The sequence below is a fragment of the Aspergillus oryzae genome, chromosome 6, assembly GCF_000184455.2.
Source record: "Aspergillus oryzae RIB40 DNA, chromosome 6".
Taxonomy (NCBI): domain Eukaryota; kingdom Fungi; phylum Ascomycota; class Eurotiomycetes; order Eurotiales; family Aspergillaceae; genus Aspergillus; species Aspergillus oryzae.
Genome location: NC_036440.1, coordinates 1,981,457 through 2,003,080, shown reverse-complemented (window position 1 = coordinate 2,003,080; position 21,624 = coordinate 1,981,457). Strand labels below are relative to the sequence as shown.

At 47.8% G+C, this 21,624-nt stretch overlaps 6 protein-coding genes across 6 annotated transcripts; 3 read left to right on the top strand and 3 right to left on the bottom strand.

Moving 5' to 3' along the window:
• Window positions 1–215: 215 nt before the first annotated feature.
• Window positions 216–859, top strand: AO090038000611 (uncharacterized protein; the record flags this gene model as incomplete). Its single annotated transcript, XM_023238213.1, has 2 exons — window positions 216–698; window positions 794–859. 2 exons carry the CDS (start codon window positions 216–218, stop codon window positions 857–859), a joined length of 549 nt encoding a protein of 182 aa, XP_023093205.1.
• Window positions 860–1,885: 1,026 nt separating this feature from the next.
• AO090038000612 (uncharacterized protein) lies at window positions 1,886–2,593 on the bottom strand (the record flags this gene model as incomplete). Its single annotated transcript, XM_023238212.1, has 1 exon — window positions 1,886–2,593. The coding sequence occupies one exon, from the start codon at window positions 2,591–2,593 to the stop codon at window positions 1,886–1,888; it is 708 nt and encodes a 235-aa protein (XP_023093206.1).
• Window positions 2,594–3,093: 500 nt separating this feature from the next.
• Window positions 3,094–4,204, top strand: AO090038000613 (uncharacterized protein; the record flags this gene model as incomplete). The annotated part of the gene is made up of 3 exons (XM_023238210.1): window positions 3,094–3,527; window positions 3,879–3,903; window positions 4,031–4,204. The coding sequence occupies 3 exons, from the start codon at window positions 3,094–3,096 to the stop codon at window positions 4,202–4,204; spliced, it is 633 nt and encodes a 210-aa protein (XP_023093207.1).
• A 297-nt stretch (window positions 4,205–4,501) lies between these two features.
• AO090038000614 (C2 domain protein) lies at window positions 4,502–8,845 on the bottom strand (the record flags this gene model as incomplete). The annotated part of the gene is made up of 5 exons (XM_023238209.1): window positions 4,502–5,392; window positions 5,460–6,044; window positions 6,151–6,622; window positions 6,672–6,857; window positions 6,906–8,845. 5 exons carry the CDS (start codon window positions 8,843–8,845, stop codon window positions 4,502–4,504), a joined length of 4,074 nt encoding a protein of 1,357 aa, XP_023093208.1.
• An 830-nt stretch (window positions 8,846–9,675) lies between these two features.
• Window positions 9,676–10,275, bottom strand: AO090038000615 (uncharacterized protein; the record flags this gene model as incomplete). Its single annotated transcript, XM_001825459.3, has 3 exons — window positions 9,676–9,705; window positions 9,773–10,084; window positions 10,153–10,275. The coding sequence occupies 3 exons, from the start codon at window positions 10,273–10,275 to the stop codon at window positions 9,676–9,678; spliced, it is 465 nt and encodes a 154-aa protein (XP_001825511.1).
• Window positions 10,276–10,766: 491 nt separating this feature from the next.
• Window positions 10,767–15,755, top strand: swr1 (putative SNF2 family helicase/ATPase (Swr1); the record flags this gene model as incomplete). The annotated part of the gene is made up of 2 exons (XM_023238208.1): window positions 10,767–12,884; window positions 13,101–15,755. 2 exons carry the CDS (start codon window positions 10,767–10,769, stop codon window positions 15,753–15,755), a joined length of 4,773 nt encoding a protein of 1,590 aa, XP_023093209.1.
• Window positions 15,756–21,624: the final 5,869 nt, after the last annotated feature.

Below are 21,624 nucleotides of genomic sequence, written 5' to 3'. Positions count from 1 at the left end.
AGGCACTCTACCCTTCTCAACCCCACTCAAAACCTTCTGTCCCCTTTGCCTCAAATGATGAGAAAAATCGATTAGCTCTAGATCAGGAGTCGCATTTGCGGCGGTGACGGATATATCATGTATTATCTGATGAGGCATCTCAAACTTCGTCTTCTCCACTTACCTTGGTCATGCTGTACTTGAAGCGTATCCTTGTACTAACGGTCACTTAGTATATGAAGCTCGCAGGTCGACTTCCCGGCGGTCTTGACACTCATGCCAAGATTGTCTCAGAGAAGATCCGCGGTCACTCCTCCGAATCCGAGAACCAAGAATCCGTGTCTTTCAGTCCTCCGGATGTAGTAAGAGCACTAGCAGAGTCTGGGAATGTAGGCGACCAGACTCTGAAACCAATAGCGGACGGGGTGGTGTGTTACAAATCTGTCCTGAATTCGCAGAGTGTCCCCGACCTCAACCCATGTCTTGTTGCCACTAGGGCCGGAGCTCCTGGCTCTTTAGAAAAAGACTTCACCACCAAGGGCACTCAGGGGAATCTGCACTGCCCATTCGCAAAATCCAAGATTATGCCATCTCAGAATGGGATGGCTAATGGGATTGAGAATCCTTTCAAGATCCAGAATGGTGACTCGTGTGGACACGAAAGTTTAGACCCCATAAAGGCTGAACGAAATGATAGACATTCTAGTCAGACTCCTTCGGTGAGGACATCGACTACCCAATGTCCTGTTGCCCGGTGCCCCATTAGATACCTAGACCAACATAGCCCGGAAGAAATTGCCGACTATGTTGAAAGACACAAACACGAAATACCCCGAAGCCATGCTATTTGTGTCCAACGTTATCAAAAGGATTCTCATAGCATGCGGCATCTAGATGCAAAATATGGTAGTCTCATTAATATGATTCGAGGGTTATCAGTCAAACATCAAGCGTTCCTCCCGAACCGTGGTAATAGCGGCGCGCCGACATCCAGTTCCTCTGCCGAACGAGTGGAAAAGTGGGCGGAAGAGGTTGGCATGAACCCGGAGCTACAGCCCTCTACCAAAGAGGCCGAGACAGTGGACGACGATGGTAGGGAGGGCCGCTTTGACCGTCCGCTACGTGAGGTCCGCGTTGGTGAATCTCCAAGCAGGCCTTGGGGAATCCCTGTCCCGATGCCCTTGCCTCCTTCAGCATCGCCTCCGCCGGCGGCGGCCTTACCTGAGAAGTCTGAGAAGCCGCCTGAGGAAAAAACCATTGGGTTCTCTTCAATCCCGCCCCGTGACGCTACACAACAGGCGCCTACTACGGCACCCAAATCTGGTCGTTGCCCTTTCGGCCATGGTGCGGCTCCAGCTGTCAATGTAGTGACGGAGACACAGACCATTCGCGATCATGGGAAGATGAACGGAACCATTGAAAATGCTCAGCAGGATTCCGGAGAACAACCACCCGTTCATCCTCCACCAACCAACTCCTCGGCCAGTATCGTATTCAACGGCCCTGTATTCTTCGGCTTCTCCCCGGAGCAGACTTCTTCTTTCTTACAGCAATTGGGATCTCTTGTCAATAAACATTGACATTCATGAATCGTGTCTTGTAACTGTTGCCAGCGTTCCCTTATGTGTTTCATGTTCTAGCTATGATGAATATGATGACGACACCATGAATACGAGGACATATTTACCACCTCACCGGCCTTGTGTGCATACATATCTTTAGTGTATATCCCAGTGGAATGTCTTTACCTTTTATATAATAATCCTCGTTTGAAATGCGATACCTCATTGGCCAGCTCAACATGTGATTATCAGTTCCCAGTGTTGAACAGTGCTTTCCACGGAAGTAACAAGTCAATTCTAAGCCCTGGATAATATGTATGGACGACTCAAATCTAGGGGTAAAGCTAAGATACATGCTTTGCTGTCTGGTAGTTTCTCGATCTCATCCCCTCTTCTACCAGCTCGGGTGGTTCTCTGGAAAGATCAGTTAAAGCCGAACAACACTTGATATCTCTGCAGAAAATGGCACCGAGTCTTTCTAGAACAATGCACCGTTCCTCCATTGACAAGGCATTCCGCACTGCTGTGTCACTGGTTGGGAGTTCTCTATCCAAAACCCATACACCTCCTCCCTCCGGGTAACCAATGCGACGGAAAACTGAGAATGCTGGCTCCAGCTTGTGTAGCTCACTACACCTTCCATCGATCCATAGCCCATCTGAGAGATGTGAGGGATACCAGGAACCCCCGAATGGACGAAGTTGCTCACAAAAGAGATTCTCTTCGTCGCGATCCCAGGATCTCTCGGATGAGTTGAAGCGGTCAATATTCAGATATTGAAGTTCTAGGGCGCTTAGCTCAGCCATCCATATACCTCCTGATGAAGGGTAGCATGCGGCTCTGCCGGTACTGATATCATAGCGCGCTGTGGGCAGAGAACAATTATGGTCCGCAATTCCTATGCTGGTGACCTCGTTGAAGGAGGGGGGATGCTTGGTGGGGTAAATATGGTGGCCATAGAGGGTCTGGTACAAAATCAAAGCCAGCAAGGATATAGAGGAGGTCACAAAGATGGTTTTAGTAAAGGTATGGACCAGTGAAATCCAGGGCATATCCGGAGATGGACTTGTACTATTTTGGACATGTCTGCCATTTTTGGTCTGGGAATTGTTCCGTTTATCTCGGTGGGCCATGTGCGGTGCTAGAATGAAATTTAACTATCTCTGTTCGTATATACATACTTTCAAGTACTCCGTACTCCGTACTTTATATGGACAGTTAAATCATAGTGGAGATCATCTGGTTTGCATTGTCGATCATTGCCAAGAACTTGTCGACGTCAAGACTTGCATGCTTTATCTATCTAGCAAGGCGGTATTCCATCTTCCCCTCCAGCCTCATCCCCTCTCTTGGTAGGTTTATCATAAACTATCCTTGCAGGGGGTGGCATCATCCGAGAGAGATAACCTATAACTCGAGAAGTTAAATTTCTTTTTTTGATCAAGACAATGGAGTGCCGCATAATAGGTATATACATATAAATAGATATAGATTTAGATATATAAGTCCTCATGTCCATACCTATGTATACCTAGATATAGTTTAACTAGCGATGCCCATTGATTTATACACGCCTAGAGAATATAAAATCTATCCCAATGAGAAGACACTGTACGTATCCTGGTACCTTCCAAGAAAAGAAAAGGAAAAGAAACCAAACGCCCTCCGGGAACAAGACCAAAAGCCCCACCGATGTCGGGAGGGGTCGAATGAAGACAACCCCAACTCTCCGACTATCAATCACCCAAGGACACTCTTTCCCGCGGAATACTTCCAGTATATCCAAATAAATAGGTTGCAGACCCCCCACCTCCTCTCCATACATGTTGCGGATCAGCTCTCGTGTTCTTTCCACTCGAATTGCCCACTCTCAGCTTCTCTCATCACCAACCTCTTCTTTCTATCGTATCCTCCGACCTCAACTCCCCATCCAAATCGTCACTATGTCTGGCATGACCCCTATCTCCGCCGCCGGTGCTTGTCCTCGTGAGTCATTCTGTCGCTATTCAATTGCCATCACCCTGACAAACCGTACAAGATTTAAGCTAACAAATTGACTCGTCGCAGCTGCTGGCCCCTACGTAAGTTCACCAACCGATCAACGAATCGTCTATATATAGTCCTTCCCTTCCATAACCACCCCGCAAAGAAGGCGTTCAATGTTGTTGACGTTTGAATTCTCCTACAGTCCCAAGCCGTCCGTGCCAATGGCCAGATCTTCGTCTCCGGTCAGATCCCCGCTGACGCCTCTGGAAATCTTGTCACCGGAAACATTGGCGACCTGACCCAGGCTTGCTGCAATAATATCAAGGCTATTATCGATGCTGCTGGCTCCAGCGTTGACAAGATCGTCAAGGTCAATGTATGTATAGCTTTCCTTTCGTCCTTTTCTGCCTCCCCCCCCCTCTCCTTCCACCCTATCTTCCCTCCTCCTTTAGTCAACTACCGTCTTACCCCTCTTGGCTCTCTGGCTTTAAAATTACAAGCAGGCTGCGGCTGACCGAGATACTCGACAGGTTTTTCTTACTGATATGGCGAACTTCGCTGAGATGAACGCCACATATGAGAAGTTTTTCACTCATAAGCCCGCTCGTAGCTGTGTCGCTGTTGCCCAGCTCCCCAAGGGCGTGCCTGTAGAGATCGAGTGCATTGCTCTGGCCTAAACCAAAAATGTTTTTATTTTACATGGCATACAATCAAAAGGCAATCAGATGTGATTAGTGTTGAACCGGGCTCGGCCTACTACGACCCTGGATGATTGATCATCGGGAATTAGTGTCTCATTCATTATAAGTAAGAACTTGTAGTAAATACTACCTGAAGACAACAAGCGCATCGTAAGTTCAAACAGACGCTGTGGGAATCATCACGCGCATACAAAATGGCTAAGCGATGCTGGGATACACTTTCAATGGCAGAAAATAGACTCGTTGTAAAAACAATATACGTCCTCATAGCAGTCATCGTCGCCCCAGAGTTCCCGCCATCCTCCCCCCACCAGCCATCAGGCTTTGTTTCACAATGGCATCCGCAGCCGCGGCAGCTGCGAGTCGCTCCTTCTGACGACTTCGATCGCGCAGGTAGCCAGCAGCTTCTGGCCTCATACGAAGGATTCGCAAGATCATGTCATCATTTGGTTCGGCCTGAGCTTCGCGCCATTTTTCCTCCTTCATCTTCTTCATTGTGCCAAGGTTCCGCGAGAGCATGATGCTCTTAGCTCGCCGAGCACCAGGAACGCCGAGGAATCCGCCCGATCCTCCAGAACCAAGATGGGCCGGCGCGGACGCTCGGTTTCTATTGGCCTGCTGCCGAGATATGGTTGCTGAGGCCATTCTCTCAGAGGTGCGAATAAGATTCTCGGTGGGTTCAAAGTAGAAAAAGTTCAGAGATTGAATCTCGTGATACTTGGGCGACTTCAAGATATCAATCGAAACACCGTTTGCTTCACCAGTTTCTTCATCAACAGCGTGGAAAAAGTTCAAGAGCAGCACGAGCCAGCGTGAGACTATATCAACCTCCTGCATCGTGAGAGGTTTCTGATGGGATGGCTTGTCGGACAAGGGAGGTACAAGCAAGCATTCAATAGTGCTAAGAACCTCTTTCCATAATCGAGCCATGACCATTTTCATGGCTTCAGATGTCAAGGTCTTGTTCATGATCGCAAAGTTATCATTAAAGTAGTCGAAAAGCGGAGTTAGTGCATTCTCCACATCCACATTTGATGGTCCTGTGGCAGTAGCTTGCGCCTTATTACGGCTAAGAAAGTTGGAAACGCTGGATATACTGAGACCACGCGACAGCAAGGATTTTAGGGTTCGACGCGACAAACAGTGGCTGATATAAGCAGACAGCTATTGGTTGTATTAGAGACGACGCTTGCTATTCAGGGTCCAGAGCCCGGAGTGTGTTTGGACTTACCTTTTCCGTAATTTTGCGTGTCATATCCCTCTCCGTGCGTTTCAATGTGCGGAAGGCTTTACCAAAGTAAAATTGGATGTCGTCCCGTTCTCCCTCCATGCTGACACGGAGTAGCAATCGGCCCTGTGTATCCAGATCAAGCCAATATTCCTTCGGCAAGAAATCACTGAAATGTAAAGGATCCAGTTTGATAGAAGTGCGGCCGACATAATCGTGGTCGCCCACTGCGTCCCAGTCCCATATCGTTGCAATGATGTTCAATGGACCCTGCGTTGTTATATCAACAGAATCATCCCATCGCGGGTTGAGATTGTTGTAAATGATACGAGTTTTGGCAATGCGCTTCTGGTACTCGTCTGTCAGCACTACATATGGGTCACTGCCCCCATTCATATCACAGGCTTTCAAATCTTCGGCTTCCACGACCTTAATTGTGAAAACGTAGGTTGTTGATCTGCGCATCTTCTGCATCTGTGGAGGAGCATGTTTGGCGATAACATCTGCACAGCCATCAACGTTTATTTCACGCTCTAGCTTGTCAAGCTGAGTAAGGGCATATTCAACATTGTTCAGTTTGACTAGTGACTATGAAATCGTCAGTCATGCAAAACAAACCTAACCGGGCAATAAAAGAGAAACTGGAAAAGTCTGAGTTGGGGGGAGGAGAAGAGAAATTAAGGGACTTGCACACCTCGGGAAAGAATTGGAATGGCTCAATCTTCTCTTTACTCGCCCACGCTTCTTTGGCAATTTGCATTAGCTTTTCCTGGGCTGTTTGATTCAGAGCCGCCTCTTGATCCGGTGAGAGCCTGTCCATTTCTCGTGCGAACATCTGCTCCAATGACTCGCAGTACTTTGCAAGGCCATTTGAAATCGATTTGGACAATGCAGTCATGAACTTTGCGTACTGCAAGTCATCATCCCACCCGAGTTGAATCATTTGCTCTACCACCTGATTGAATGAGCGGAATATGTCTATAACGGAGACACTGTGCCGATGCTCCTCCGGAATCATCACATCAGTTGAGTCATCAGCTCGGACGGCAAAGACATCTTGTCTCACAGCCTGCTCTACCCATTCTGCGATCTTCTCCTCTGTCATGCGGATCCACCGCCAGACGAATTCTTCCAGTAAATCCTCAACGCGGAATGGGAAGGGAGCGCTGGTTTCACATTAGTATCGACACTTTGCATTAGCAGCGATGGTCCTACCTAGGGAGTGCCTCAGTGAAGAGTTGACGTATAGCCGTGAGTTGCTTATATAAATCAAAACCATCCTCTATTGGGATTTCCTCTCCTCTCAGCTTGCCCTGTTCGACTATTCGGGCTACCATTTCATGAGCGTCTTCTGCGAATATCGGAAGCACGTTTGAAAGCAAGATCTGGTACGGGTTGACCCTGCATGTTGTGAGTAGAAGACTACAATTTGAGATAACTGCATCTTACCCCATGATCTCCGGATTATTTCGGTAGCGCTTCCTAATCTTCTGGGCAAGTTTTGTTATGGACTCACAAAGCTGAATGATATGGTCGAATTCCCAGGTGTCCTGATCCATTGGGACATACTGTCCGAGGAGGTCTTGATATTTTTCTGTTGCTTTCTGTGCGAGTCCATTTTGAACATAACAACGAAAACGGTCGATATCCTCCAGATCCTCTGTGTAGCTGGGATCAAGCTGAATATGATTCTCTAGAACATACATTACAGGACCAATAGGTCGAGGTTTTCCTTCGTAACAATCCATCATGACGTCGTATAGTTCCCGCAGAAGTGCTTCATGGAGAGAGGAGAGTAACTGCTGCATCGAGAGCAAGTCGTGTACAGTCCACCTGTGTCGGTCAAAGAGAACGGTAGCCACGAAGCTGCTGCGCTTCTTCTCTGACGATGGTGTCTCCTTGATATAGGTAAATGCCGAATCAAGAGTGTCGAGATCAATCTCGTTGTCTACAAATTTCGATCGGACAACTTCCAGGAACAGGACTAGCCTAGAAAAGTGGGGGATTCGCCAACGAAGGCAAACTTCGTTTAAGAACTCGGCTGACTGCTTCGAGAGGAGCTTCATAGACGGGGGTTCAGACGCAAATTGAGTAGCTTCAACTTCGCGGTCTTTCAGGTCATGGCTCAAAGTTTGAGCCAAAATATACCTATACATAGATCGAGGGTCCGGTGGAATGTATGTGTATGTGTCAGATTCATCGGATTCGCTATTGCCATCGCCCATTGATAGCAAACTGAGGTCCACTGGTTGGTCGATTACATATGAAACCGGCCTGTCAGAATTCGTTCTTGACAAATCGCCAGGGGCTGCATCATTGTTGTCTCCGGCATTTGCATTGAACTGTAGAAGCGCACCCCCTGGACTGCTTTTTGCTAGTTCAGGGTTCGCTTGCACGATAGCAAGCATCATTTGGGATAGGTCAGGGCCTTCACTTTTTCTCCAGCTTTCATACGCATCTTCATTCTGAAAGTCTTCCTTGGACATGGTTTTTCGAGTATTTAGACTGAGATGGGTTTGATAGGCTTTGAGGTCCCTGAGAGCCGCCTGCGCAGTCCAGATCTCCCGATGTTTGTCGATATCGGACTGCACTTGAGCGGTGCTTATATCGAAAATCCTTGCGACATGTTGCACCAAAGGCATATCTCTCACCTCATAGCTTAGAGGTACTACAGCTTCCACTGTTGATGGACCGTTAGATTGCACAAGGTCCTGATCCTGGGAAAGGAGTTTATTCTCTAAGATCGATAATCGGTTCGCCAGCTCCGGTCGTTCTTTCGCCCAATCATTATCTTTCAAAATATGTGAAATCAGGCGGACAAAGAGTGCGACATGCCTGTCCACCATGAATTTCCAGTGGTCATCATCTGGATCCTTGCCTTTACTCAGTTCCTTTGTTGCATTTGAGTAGAAGATGAGGACGAGATCTTCGGCTCGCCGATCCTTCTCCATGCGCTTCTTGAATGACTGCTCTTTAAGGGTATTGAGAAATGCAGCAAACGTTCTGACAACCAGGGGGTCCTGATATTCCTTTCTTTTTTCTTTCTTCGTCAAGACGCCCGTCAACCTCTTCTCGAGTTCAGTTATAAAACCATGGGGAAACCGTGTGCTCTTTGAATCCCTAACAAGAGAGAAATCACTCATCAGGTCGTGGAAGGATGTTGATGAGCGCTTGGGCCGCTGGTGAGGAGCGGGTACATTCTGTACACGTCGCGAACGAGGTTGAAGGAGGTATGAGAGGTAAGCGACTCTGAGAGCATATGTGTAGGCTGCCGTAGGGTTCACGGGACGTCGGCGGGACCCAGAAAGGGTGCGCGTGTGGCGAGAATCATTTTGGATACTATTAATCCGTCGGTTGATGCCTCGGGATTGATCAGATGCTGTCGACATGGGGGAGTTTCTCTATCCGAATGTTGCAGCGTTCGGGGAGAGGGGGCAAGGGAGCGGAAAGCGGGACCATGGATAAAACAGTGAGTTCGTACCACCAGCCAGCTCCAGCTGGACTGAAATAAATCGCAAAATGTTCGCTGGGCTCTCCAGGGCCACAGAATTAAGGAGGCGGGACAGATACGAGGGGAAATTGGTAGGAAAATGCCGGCGGGTAGAAAGAAGAAAGGGGGTGTTGTGTTGTGTTGTTGCTGGCGGGAGGCGCTTCTGCTTCTGCACCTGAAACAAAAAGCTGCCCCAAGTAACTGACGTAGTGCTCTATAGGACAGTTAAAAAGCAAAAACTTACAACTCACACTATGCACGCTCATGTCAGCTGCATAACATCTCCTTGCTATGAGAATCTCTAAGTCCAATTTACACTTAAAAGTTGTGTGCATTTTCTGCTCGCTATTACTATCGGTGTCAACGCGATGGGTCTATTCTTTTGACTCCATTCAATCCAAGAGCGTTTGAAACATTGGACAGGCAGAGTACATGGCATATTATAATGGCCATTTGGTGTCTTCTCGAATAACATCTTCACCTATCCCTAATTCCCACGATCTTGTTGAGGCAAGTTGATTAGATACAGAGTACGCACACCCTACGTCAGCCTAGAATCCCGGGCATGAAACGGATATTGAGACTGTTAGGAGATTCCGGAGGCTAGCAGGCCAAGCGGTGAAGAGCAGCCCTCACACCTGAAACCAGACCTTCGATTGACGCGGAAAAGAGAATCGTACTGTACTTATTTACACAACAGGAGAAAAAAAAAAAGCAAACGTCAATCAATCACCAAGAGTCCTCGCCGGATTTGCGGGCCTAATATCAAAATGTAAGTTCAACGTTCAGGCAAAGTGTTCGTCGGTGATATATTTTAGGAACTCACCTTAACAGCATTGGGTCCTCCAAGTTCCTTCTCCAAGCCTTCCGGGTATGTTCTGGGAACACTAGGCTTGTCTGGATAGTAGAAGCTCACGAGACCACAAAATCCAAGGAAGGTTGCAACAAACACGCCCAGGTGGAAGAAGCCCTTACGGGACGTAACATGCGTATACTGTTCAGGACTGAAAACACCGAGAATTTCGTTTTCTTCGTGGACTGGTTCTCCAAAATTCCGTCTCTCTTGCTTGTCCCACCAGTCGCCATGAGGGTCTCTGAAAGCACGCTTAACGCGAGGAGGGTTCTGGTAATTACCATTCTGTGGGTTGAAACCAAACGGGGTCAATTGGTGATAAATAGAACACTATTTTCATAGGAATACCATACCTGCAAAGGATCATCAAGCTCTGCAGCCGCGAGAGTCCTGCCTTGAGAGAAGAAGGCGCGGGGGGCGTTATAACGAACGGCCACCTGTGGCAGGCGCCGGGTCAAAAACCGCTGAGACAGCATCTATTTGTTGCCATTAGTATCAAAGACTTGAGTGAAAGAATCTCGAGCATTCAGAAAATGGTACTCACCCTTCAGCCGTAAAAAATCAGAGGGTGATAATTGGCAAAGGAAGGGGTGAAAGGCTCACTAGACCATAAGATGAAGTGAAAGCGACGATGACGGGGTTCGGATTAATTGGAGGTTTGCGGCAAGGGCCGGTACTTTATGCCTTAGGCATAAACTCAGAGCTTCCGCGGGCGCGCTTACATACACGTCGCTCTGTACTCTTCGTCACAATATGAAAAAACCACTTCCTCACCCATTCTCTCTTCCCGAGGTGTTTATCCGTCCCCAGTCGCGCTACAGTGCCGATAACTATGCCAAATTCCTTGTGGCATTCTAACTTACTTATAGCTACACGTTGATGCCAATTTTCCCTATTTCAACTGTGTCCTCGCTGGGAAAACCGGGGTCAGCTGTGAAGAGGGCCCCTGTCTCAGTGGTTACAAGACATGCAAAACGGCAGCCCGAATGGCATTTCACAACAAGATGAACGCGTGACCCCCGAAATAGAACCTGTCCCTTCCGAACTGTCTGCGTCCCATACATTCGTTGATCCTGTGAACCGCGACCCGATCCTTGCGGAGGTCAAAGAAGACGAGGCCACAACCGATACTACGGAAGGACCTCCATCAAAGAAGCGGAAGCTTGCAGGATCGGCCACTTCCCGTCGCTCGAGCTCAAGGCCGGCATCGCCTCCCTGGAAGAAAGCTGGCGTTGATGGACCAACATCCTTCATTCAGGATGGCAGACGCAAGTCTTCCAGAGTCAATGCGCTACCCCTCGAGTTGCAACCTCCTTCAGACAAAAGGCATACACGAGCAGCACAGAAGCAGTCAGTAGGTAGGAATGTTCTGGGTGGTGGAAAGGCCGTTGCGTCGTCGCCGTCAGCGTTTATGACTCCATCACGCCCCGACAGCAATGGAAAGCCTGCTAGCGGCACAGCAGCAGTCAACGGATCTCCTAGAGGCCTGTCAATAAGAGGGATAGCCGCAGGCCAACAACGTGTTTCACAGTCTCCGGTTTCCAAGGAAACTAATGCACGGACGAGGTCTCGAGGCTCTGGCACTTCAACAGCCTTCCTTCGAACTTCCAGCGTAGCTCTTAACAGTTCTTCTGCTCTGGCAACAAGTGGAACGAGTGATTCTCGAAAAGGGGTCAAAGATATTGACCTTGATGATGGAGATGGGGGGCTACGAATACCTAGGCTGCGAATCAAAGTTAAAAGGCCATCTATCAACATCCAACACCCTTCCCACGTCTTAAACCCTCGGAAGTATGGCTCATTCAAACAATGGCTTGAGAGTGAGGAGGGTAGGGTACGAGACGATGCAGTTATCACGCCATCGGAGGCGCTCGAGGAGGCGAGGAGGAGGTGTCGAATTGCTACAGCAATCGAGCCTGGCGGTCTTCTTAGCCCAGATGTATGTTCTGCTTACCTACCAGAGCAGCAAGACGAACCACTTCCCCAATACTCGCATCAGGACTATCTTGTGGCACACGCGTTGTATTTCAAGAAACTTCTTGACCAAGAACACAAACGCCATCGCCACACGGCAAGGCTTTTCGCTCAATGGTGCGCTGATGCATGGAAGAAACGCAACAAGGATCCAGAGGACATACTTCGGGAACAGCAAGAGGAGATGCGTGGGAAGCGCAAACAGTTAGCCAAGGACCTCCAGAAGATGTTCGACCTGGCTCGCGCAGACGTAGATAGGATGCGCCTGGCACGCTGGGAGGAGGAACGAAAAGCAGAAGACCAGCAAGCTTTGGACCGTGCAATAAAACAGTCCACTATGCTCTTTGAGAGAAGACGAATGGAGATCCTTGGAGAAACGGGAAGTGATGCACTAGAATCTAGCGATGAGGAAGGAGGTGAAACGGACGATACATCTGATGATGGCTCAGATAATGAAAGCAATATGTCATCTACGGAGTCTGGAAGCGAAGATGATAATGCTATCGATGACGATGAGGGTCTAACAGCAGACGAACTCCGATCGAAGTACGCCAACCTTTCTTCACTAAAGGATGATTCGGATCACAGGTCCCAGGCTTCCGATGACACGGCTTCGTCGAGACATACCGATATCTCACAGGTTGGTCGCCTCGCAGATAATGTTGGGGATGCCAACTTACCTTTGGCGGAGCTGCCACCAGAGAAAGTTCAACTCGAGGATGTTGATCCAGTGCTCATGGATGACAGCGACGAAGCGTCTACAGATATGGATGATGATATGGGCGAAAGCGAAGAGGACGAGGATTCCAATGGCTCAAACTCTGATGAGGAAAGTGATGATGGGCCAGGGTTGCTGGGATTCTTTTCTGCGAAAGACTCCCCTTATAATAACAACGATCCTCAGGCTGATGATGAGAATTCTGATGATGACGTTGTAGGCGATGGCACCAATGCGAAGATCGTATCCGAAGAAGAGGACCTGGAAGACACAGACGAAGTGTCCCTGGTTCCTAATGGACCAGCACAGTTAGACTCGACACCCCCTGATGCTGCTAATGACTATACTATGGTCGACAACGTTTCCACTGGAACCAAGGGTACAGATGTTGAAGTAGTAGATGCATCTATTCTTGGTAATCCAGGTGTACCGAATATCCAGGACGGAACTATCCCCATAGAGCCCCCAGGTGACATGGAGAGGGTCCAGCGCGAAACTTATCAGAGCGGAGAACCTTCTAGTGAAGCATCTCCGGGTACACTTGCTACGAAACCTTCCGAGCCGGAGTCTGTGTCATCTTACGATGCACCGGGAGAGAAACCTGCGCAGCCCAGCGAATCGCCTGCTCCAGGGTTGAAGACACCCATTCCACATCTACTTCGAGGAACCCTGCGAGAATACCAACATTTTGGGCTGGACTGGCTTGCTGGTCTATATACGAATCACATTAATGGTATCCTAGCTGATGAAATGGGTCTTGGCAAGACTATCCAGACTATCGCTTTGCTAGCACATCTAGCCGTGGAACACGAAGTATGGGGACCACACCTTGTTGTTGTGCCTACAAGCGTGATCCTTAACTGGGAAATGGAGTTCAAGAAATGGTGTCCGGGTTTCAAAATTATGACTTACTACGGTAACCAAGAGGAGCGGCGACAGAAACGTAGGGGCTGGATGGATGACACGAGCTGGAATGTTCTAATCACTTCGTATCAATTAGTCTTGCAAGATCAGCAGGTTCTCAAAAGAAGAAACTGGCATTATATGATTCTGGATGAAGCGCATAACATCAAGAACTTTCGCTCGCAGAGGTGGCAGGCATTGCTAACGTTCAGGACACGGGCACGACTTTTACTTACTGGTACACCGCTCCAAAATAACCTGACAGAACTTTGGTCGCTCCTGTTTTTCTTGATGCCTTCTGATGGCGATGAGACAGGCATTGAGGGATTCGCAGATCTCAGGAATTTCTCCGAGTGGTTTCGACGCCCGGTGGAGCAAATTCTCGAACACGGCCGAGAGACGATGGACGATGAAGCAAAGCAGGTCGTTACCAAACTTCATACTGTTTTGAGGCCTTATATATTACGCCGTCTTAAAGCAGATGTCGAGAAGCAGATGCCGGCAAAATATGAACATGTCATTTATTGCAGGCTCTCGAAGCGGCAACGGTTTCTCTATGATGGTTTTATGTCCAGGGCACAGACTAAGGAGACTCTCGCTTCCGGGAACTATCTGTCTATCATTAATTGTTTAATGCAGCTACGGAAAGTCTGCAACCATCCAGATCTGTTCGAAACTCGGCCGATATCCACATCCTTCGCGATGTCACGCTCTGTAGCTACCGAATTTGAGACCAAAGAACTTCTCATTCGCCGTCGACTTCTCTTTGAACACCCCCTCGACAGACTTGATTTGGATTTTCTTAACTTGGTCCCTATCTCGAGGGAAGATATATCCCGAAGACTGGCTGATGACAGTACGAGGCTCATGGCTTACGGTCCTTTCAATGTGCTTCGCGAACAGCAGTATCACAGGACTAACTGGGAGATGAACTTCGATGGCTCAACTATACAGTCTACCTTGGATGTATTAGAAAATGACTGTAGGAAGAGGAGGATGGCAGAGTTGGAACGATGCCTGTATTTTGAGTCCAAGCGGCACGGTCGCCGTCCTGTATACGGCAGTACTCTCATTGAGTTCCTCACGGCAGACAGTAAACAGCGGCCGACGTGCAATGGTCCGTTGCGGAAGCGGTCACTGGCAGACTGGCTGTCCAGTCGGTCATCTGTTCTTGCCTCGATGATTTTGTCTATCAAGGAACGTTCGCATGTAATGGATGGTTATGTCCAGCGATTTGCTTGTGTCACTCCAGCTGTGGTCGCCGCTGGAATCACCGAGGCCGCTCTAACTCCTATCGAGACCCGGCATTTAACCAAAAGGGAGAGATTTCCATCCTACGATCCGTTTCATGAAGCTCAAATGCGGCTTTCCATCGCGTTTCCGGACAAGAGACTCCTGCAGTATGACTGCGGTAAACTACAAAGGCTCGACAAATTACTTCGGGATCTTAAGGCTGGAGGCCATCGGGCGCTGATTTTTACGCAAATGACTAAGATGCTCGATATCTTAGAGCAGTTCCTCAACATTCATGGGCATCGATACCTCCGATTAGACGGTACCACCAAAGTCGAGCAGCGCCAGATTCTTACAGACAGGTTCAACAATGACAGCCGCATTCTTGCCTTCATTCTGTCCAGTCGATCTGGCGGATTGGGTATCAACCTGACAGGTGCTGACACTGTGATTTTCTACGATCTCGACTGGAATCCGGCAATGGACAAACAGTGTCAGGATCGGTGTCACCGTATTGGGCAAACGCGCGATGTTCACATCTACCGTTTCGTCTCCGAATATACCATTGAATCCAACATCCTCCGTAAGGCGAACCAGAAGAGGATGCTAGACGATGTCGTCATCCAAGAGGGCGAGTTCACCACAGATTACTTTGCCAAGCTGGATGTTCGCGAGGTGATTGGTAATGAGGAGATGCCGGAGAACCAGGATGAGGCCAGTGCGGCAATGGACCGTGTCCTCGAGAACCGAGTCTCCAGCAGTTCTCGCGTATTCGAACAGGCAGAAGATAAGGAAGATATTGACGCAGCAAAGAATGCCCAAAAGGAGCTGGAGCATGCAGATGACGGTGACTTTGAAGACCGAAGTGCCTCTCAAAATACTCCCGCTCAAACACCTGCCCAGACCCAGGTTGGAACCCCATTAGCCGCCGGCGATGAACTTGGAAATCATGGACCTGGTGTGGACGAATTTGTGGATGCTGAGCCACAAACTGCTCACATCGATGATTACCTCTTACGGTTTATGGAATGGAACTTGAAGGACGAACCGCTCGTTCTACCCCCGGACAAGGGTAAGAAGAAGTCTAAGAAGGGCAAGGAGCATCGTCTTCGCAAAAGACGCCGTTAAGACGAGAAAGAGGTCATGGTGACCACGACAATGTTTTCGATGAAGAGTTTAAGGGCCAAAGCGTCCAATGTAATTGTACTTGTGATTGACTGCTAAAGCTTGTGTATCTGACTCAGTTCCGGCTCCTTCTCGGACTCAATGGATGACCGAGAGGCGAAGGAAGGAATACTGGCTGGAGTTTGGAAGGCGTCCGTCATGGAAGAGAAAAGATTATCATTGTCATTATGGTTATTGATCTGTAGATGTTTCCTTTCTCTCATTTTTGGATTCAGTGAACAGGTGGGTAGTTGATATGATGTGATATCTATGCGTACTCTACCTGCTCTTCACTTGGTCTTCACTTTTTATATTTGATCTAGGGTATGATTGGTTGAGACGCCACTAGCTAGATGTTGGGATACCAGGTGTAGGTTTTGTAATAATATATGATTCGTGATGATGATGATAATGCAGGGCCACCCCATAGTAAGCTTGTGGAGGATGCGTTAGTTTCAGTACGAATAGGGGGATTGCATGCCATCGTTTCAAGCAATAGTAAACTGAAAAGGGGTCCGTCTTCTCTAACACGGTCTAGAATGAGGTCGAAGTTTCATTCACTGCAACTACTGCTAGAGTGTTTAGACATGCTAGGGTATGTGCCACGGATCAATCATAATAAAGCCAGGTCCTGATAAATCGCTCAAGCGAAGCGTAAGTTTATGCGCAACATCGTTCTGAAACATATCCACTTGAAGAGACAGACCAGACCACCTTGAGGTTCGGAATGATTCGGATGTAGTCCTACTGGGTGAAAGGGAGATGGATATTCCGGCTGGAGGGGGGTAAAGCCTCTCTGGACCTGGTATACTCCGTAGTCCAGTCTAATTCAATCTGATTGAGGTTGACACTCAAAGTCGATAACCTGATCCATATTTGGCTGACGGGATTCCTCACAGGCAGAATTGCCGAGACAACAGAAAACCCGCTGAATACGGGCATTGGTAGGTTGGAGTCTAAATTTGGTTGAACCACGGGATCAAGTTGGAGTCGATTCCAAGAAGGAGCGCTGGGAGCAACGGTTGTCTCCAATCCATGTTTCACAAAGCCCCACTGATCAGCCATCAGACTCTTGAAGGGCTGGACCTGGAGTAGCATGGAGGTAGAGGGGAGCATCGATCACCTCCACGGAGGGCGAGGAACACCCGGACCAGGCATGTAGATCCGGGAGTACAGAGAGCTAAGGGCAACAGCGGCCGTTTTCCTGTCCTTGAGGAAGAAGTTCGGCCGTTTCGGAGGAGTGTACAGATCCGGAGACTTCTTTTCACTAGAGCTTGAGCTTCGACAAGTTCACGACGCTTATTCGGGTAATGATGGTTCACTGTCTGTGTTCTCATTCTAAGTGTAGCTTACGGTGGTGGGCTCAGTGGGTTTAGTTGGCACGCGAAGACTGTTAGCCCTGAAGCAACCGGAACTTGCGATTGAACTCTATGTCGCTGGCTAGCTGGTCTGGTTGAGACTTGAGGCCTACCCTGATCTGCAGATGCGGATCCTTCGGCCGAACTGCATACCTAGTATAGTACCATAGACCGAATGGGAAAAGGGGGGGAGCCTACGGAGTATGAACTAACGGTCAGTGAGTCCATTACGGAGTACTCTCTTGGCTTGAAACAGTCGAAGGTTATGCTAGTTCGGAGTCCATGCCATTGCTGCGGAATTTATTCGGCACACAAGGTGAGAAAAGAAAAGAGCTAGTGGAAAGTTCGGGGTACCTTCTAGTACACCCAAAGGAAAGTTGACAATTATTAGAAGTCTAACCAGAAATTTAATCACCCACGTGGGTGCCAGTAAATGGTTATCCTCATGTACAAGATAACTTACTAAATATTTCCTTTCAAATCTAATGGCCTCGGCGCTATTTGACCTATTGAGTATGGTCTCCGAAAGGCAAAGGATTAGGGTTCCTTGGAAACGGTCGCGAATCACACGGGTACTATGATTTTCAGTGCCGGCTACCGATGCCGGTCACCAAGGCAAATCATCTTTTGCAGTTCCTTTTTCAAAAAAAAAAAAAAAATAAAATAAAATTGGTAGGTTCAATCAGTTAATCCTGGGGTTACAATTGACCTGATAGGGTTGGTCGATTTACCTTACAGAGTGTCGGTCTGTATACATACATACGTACATGTATGTATTCTCGTCGAAGTGCGGAGTACAGCGCAGTGCATTTGCCGCCTTCTCTGTTCCTGCGACATCGATCGCTTGGATAAAGAAAGAAAACATATTAGATCTAAAGAGAATAACAATAATTTGAACTCTCCAACCGTACGTAAAGGGATGTCTTGCTCAACCAAAGGCATGCAAAGTAAATCAGTGGAGGAGCTGAGGTGCAAGATCTTCTGTCTAGTGGCTCATTCGGCTAGTTTCCCGAGCCAATTATCCGGGTCTAAGTAACTACTTAACTACTACATACTCTGTATGAGAGGTAGCACCTAGTGCAATTTAAGGGCTGTTTATATATATATATATATATCTGCCAATCTTGCAGCATAAGAAACTTTAAACCGTCCATCTAATTCAGCCAGCCACGGCACAGATGCACGAGGATCATCCGCCTGATAACGGGGGTGATAAGCGTGCTACTCAGTAGTACATTTGTATGACAGCTCTGCCCTAAGTCTGCTCACTGCTATGACTTGTGTAGTCAATGGCTATGATGAAATACTGACGGTTACCTACTGCTCTACAAACACCCAATGAAGACACTTGCGGCGGAGCATTGCGCTAGGGACATTCCACAGTTCCAACCTAACCACGGCAGGGGTGTGTAAGTTAGTACAATACGTTGCTGGAAATACTAGGTCGGTCTGCTAACGTATAACGAATATTTACAATTTCCCGGCATCGGGATGAGACCTCACAGTACCTCTCTGTGTTTCACGAACAACGAGAGAGAGCAGGTGTACAGAATAGGTATGATCAACCACATCAAGTTGAGGACGAAAAGCGGCAATCAATCACTTTTGTTGCAGATCAGGTCAGGTCAGGTGTATTTTGAGATATTGCAACGTGGGGAAGGCTAAAGGCCTCTATCAAATCAAATTGACTGACTGGGGCTGTTCCCACCTACGTAGCTGGCTTGGATGAATCCTGCAGCGAGGATTATTGAGGACCTTGGGGAAGATCAACCAAGACTTGTTCTACTGACGAGAGATTGATCGCCATTACTGACCAGTTACCCCTCTCCGACCCTCCAGATCGATTCGGCATCGTTAGGGGATTCGCACGACTCCACTTCAGGCAAGCGGCCGGGCATGTATGTTTGTTCTCCCCTTATCTAGAGCCTTGGAGGGGTAAGTCTGGCTGCGTCTTGCCCGCGTGCTGTCCACTTTGGCACTCTGCAGGCTGTGAACTTTTACTCTCTATCGGAGTCTATCCCTCTCCGGAGTCCCCACTTCTGTCAGGAGCTAGATAGCCTAGTCGCAGCACTATTCCTCTTCTCTTCCTACCAGCATCATCGATAGTGCGTGGGTTCGGTGAATGAGATCATTCCATTTTGTAGGGTTCCTTTTTCTTTTTTCCTTTGCCATTTCCTCCCACTTACTTCGGTCGCCGATATGTTGACGGTGTATTGAATCGTGAACGTTATCGGAAGTAAACCTCCGAATTTTCTGACGTACACTTTTCTGGGAAAGGAAGGGTAAAAAAGGAAAAAGAAGAAATAGAAAAAAGTAAAACCACATGGTTGTGAGGTAATGGTTAGTTTTCAACGGTGCGCGCAGAGTTAATTTGCGCGCAGCGGTTCCTTGGTTTGTCTTCCGATCAGCCGCTGAGATTTGGTCACTTGACCTGTTTTGGGGCAGCATCGGCAAAACAAAAAAGAGAGAGAGAATGGTATATTAAATTAATTCGAGCCTCAACCAAACCAAACGTAGGACGGTGACGATAATAGAACTAGTATCTACTGAACTACGATCATATTGGAAGGGGAGATTAAAGGATTATCATCTGCATGTATATTCCTTGTATTTTATAAGCAACGATGCCTCGCAACCATTTCTCTTCTTGCTCAGATAATGCCCTTTTATTAGAGCAGCCTAACGCAGGGATGATCAGACAGTCAAGCCACATGGTTTTGTTAGAACTAACAGTGAGGAGTCAAGAACGCCTTCTCCGCAGGTCGCTCCATCCAGAACCATTCCATCGATGATCTTCTCCAAGTGTCACCCATGGAAGGACCACGTATGGTTGAGGCGGTCAATCGTCAAGTCTATCAGCATGGATAGTTGGTAAGCCTAAGTCGTAAGTACTACTAGTAGCAAGTGTCATAATTTGAAGGATCTGATTGGTAGATTTTGAAAAATGGGTCCTTAGGAGCAACAAGACACCATAACGTGAGTACGGAAGAATGTGGAACGTATTCCGCGACTCAGGTAGATTCACTTCGTCTTTCCTTTACACCATAGTCTGTATGAGCAAACTACCTCAAGTAGGTACTGTAGTCCGTAGTTAACCTTACTGAATAGGCTGATGGAATACGCACTGATACGCTGCCCACGTGCTGCAACTGTTCCGTATTCCATCATGCACTGGACAGGTACTTTACTTGGTATGTACCACCAAGTTCCAACCAACTTGGAGGATCCGCATCTATTCCTAAATAGGCAGCTCCATGACTGCGCCAAGCTCCTAGTTGGGCTTAGTCTCCCCACCATGAACACAAGATGGAGAGATCACCCCTTACTCCGTAGAAGGCTTAGACTTGATCTGGCTAGTCTCTGAGGATCGCCTGGCCAGAGAGGCTTTTGATTTGAATTTCTTCATTCACCCCCTGTCTCGGTGGTTTCTCTTCATGTATTTCTTGGATTTGCGATTGTTTTATTTTTATCTTTATTTTTTTTTAAAAAAAAGGGAGAAGAAGAAGAACAACAACAACAAGAGTAATGATAATGAAGTCTTAAGAAGTAAGTGAAGGAACCATCGGTTATGATGTGGACAGGGGGTAGAAACATTTGACTGGCATACTCGGTATGGAGGTACTAGTAGGACGGTATACCTACATCCCGTCGGATGGAACTATTGACGGGAAGTGATTACTAGGCAGCCCAATGAGACATTTAGATACACTTTCAACAGATGGGGACGATACCACAATAAAAAAAAAGCTAATTAATACATCGATCAGAAATAATATACCTATTAACTCATTCGCATGAGAAAAAGAAGTGACCTACTCTGTACTGTAAAGTGGATAACGTATTTACTGTTCTGATATCTTTGTTTTTTCTTGTTGTACTGTAATTATACAATGTCTGACCTAGGTCACAAGTGCATGTGGGTTAGCAGCATTGATTACTCCAACCCGGAATACTTCCCAAAATGATCGACAGAAAAAGCTTACTTTGGAACCCAGGAGCATGGAAAATTACTCAATTAATTTAAAGAGTCAAGCTGATTCGGCACTCCTAGCTAATAACTTATTAATGATACTAGGGACGAATAGATTACCGAAATACTGAATGACAGGACCCGAGGCACTGGAAGTACCACCCCCAGCAACTAAAATCCCGAGTGACCGAGCTGCAAGTCCCACCAGACTAAAGAGAATGGCCCACTTGTGGGCGATGTTGTTCCCTGGGCATTGTCGTGCTGGGTAGATCTCCCTTCTCCCCGAATGAACTGCTCAATGGGCACGAGCTTCTCAATCCCATACCTCGCCTTATCCACTTCTCCTCATGGCGTGCTGCTGGATGGAGTGGTGCATGCGCTTGTGGTGGTTCCTACTAATAACACCCACTCGGATCTACCAGTGATACACTTGTTGTCCTGTACTTATATCTAAGATCCCCCGATCTCCTCCATTAGAGGATAACAGTTTCCTCTTGTATTTCCG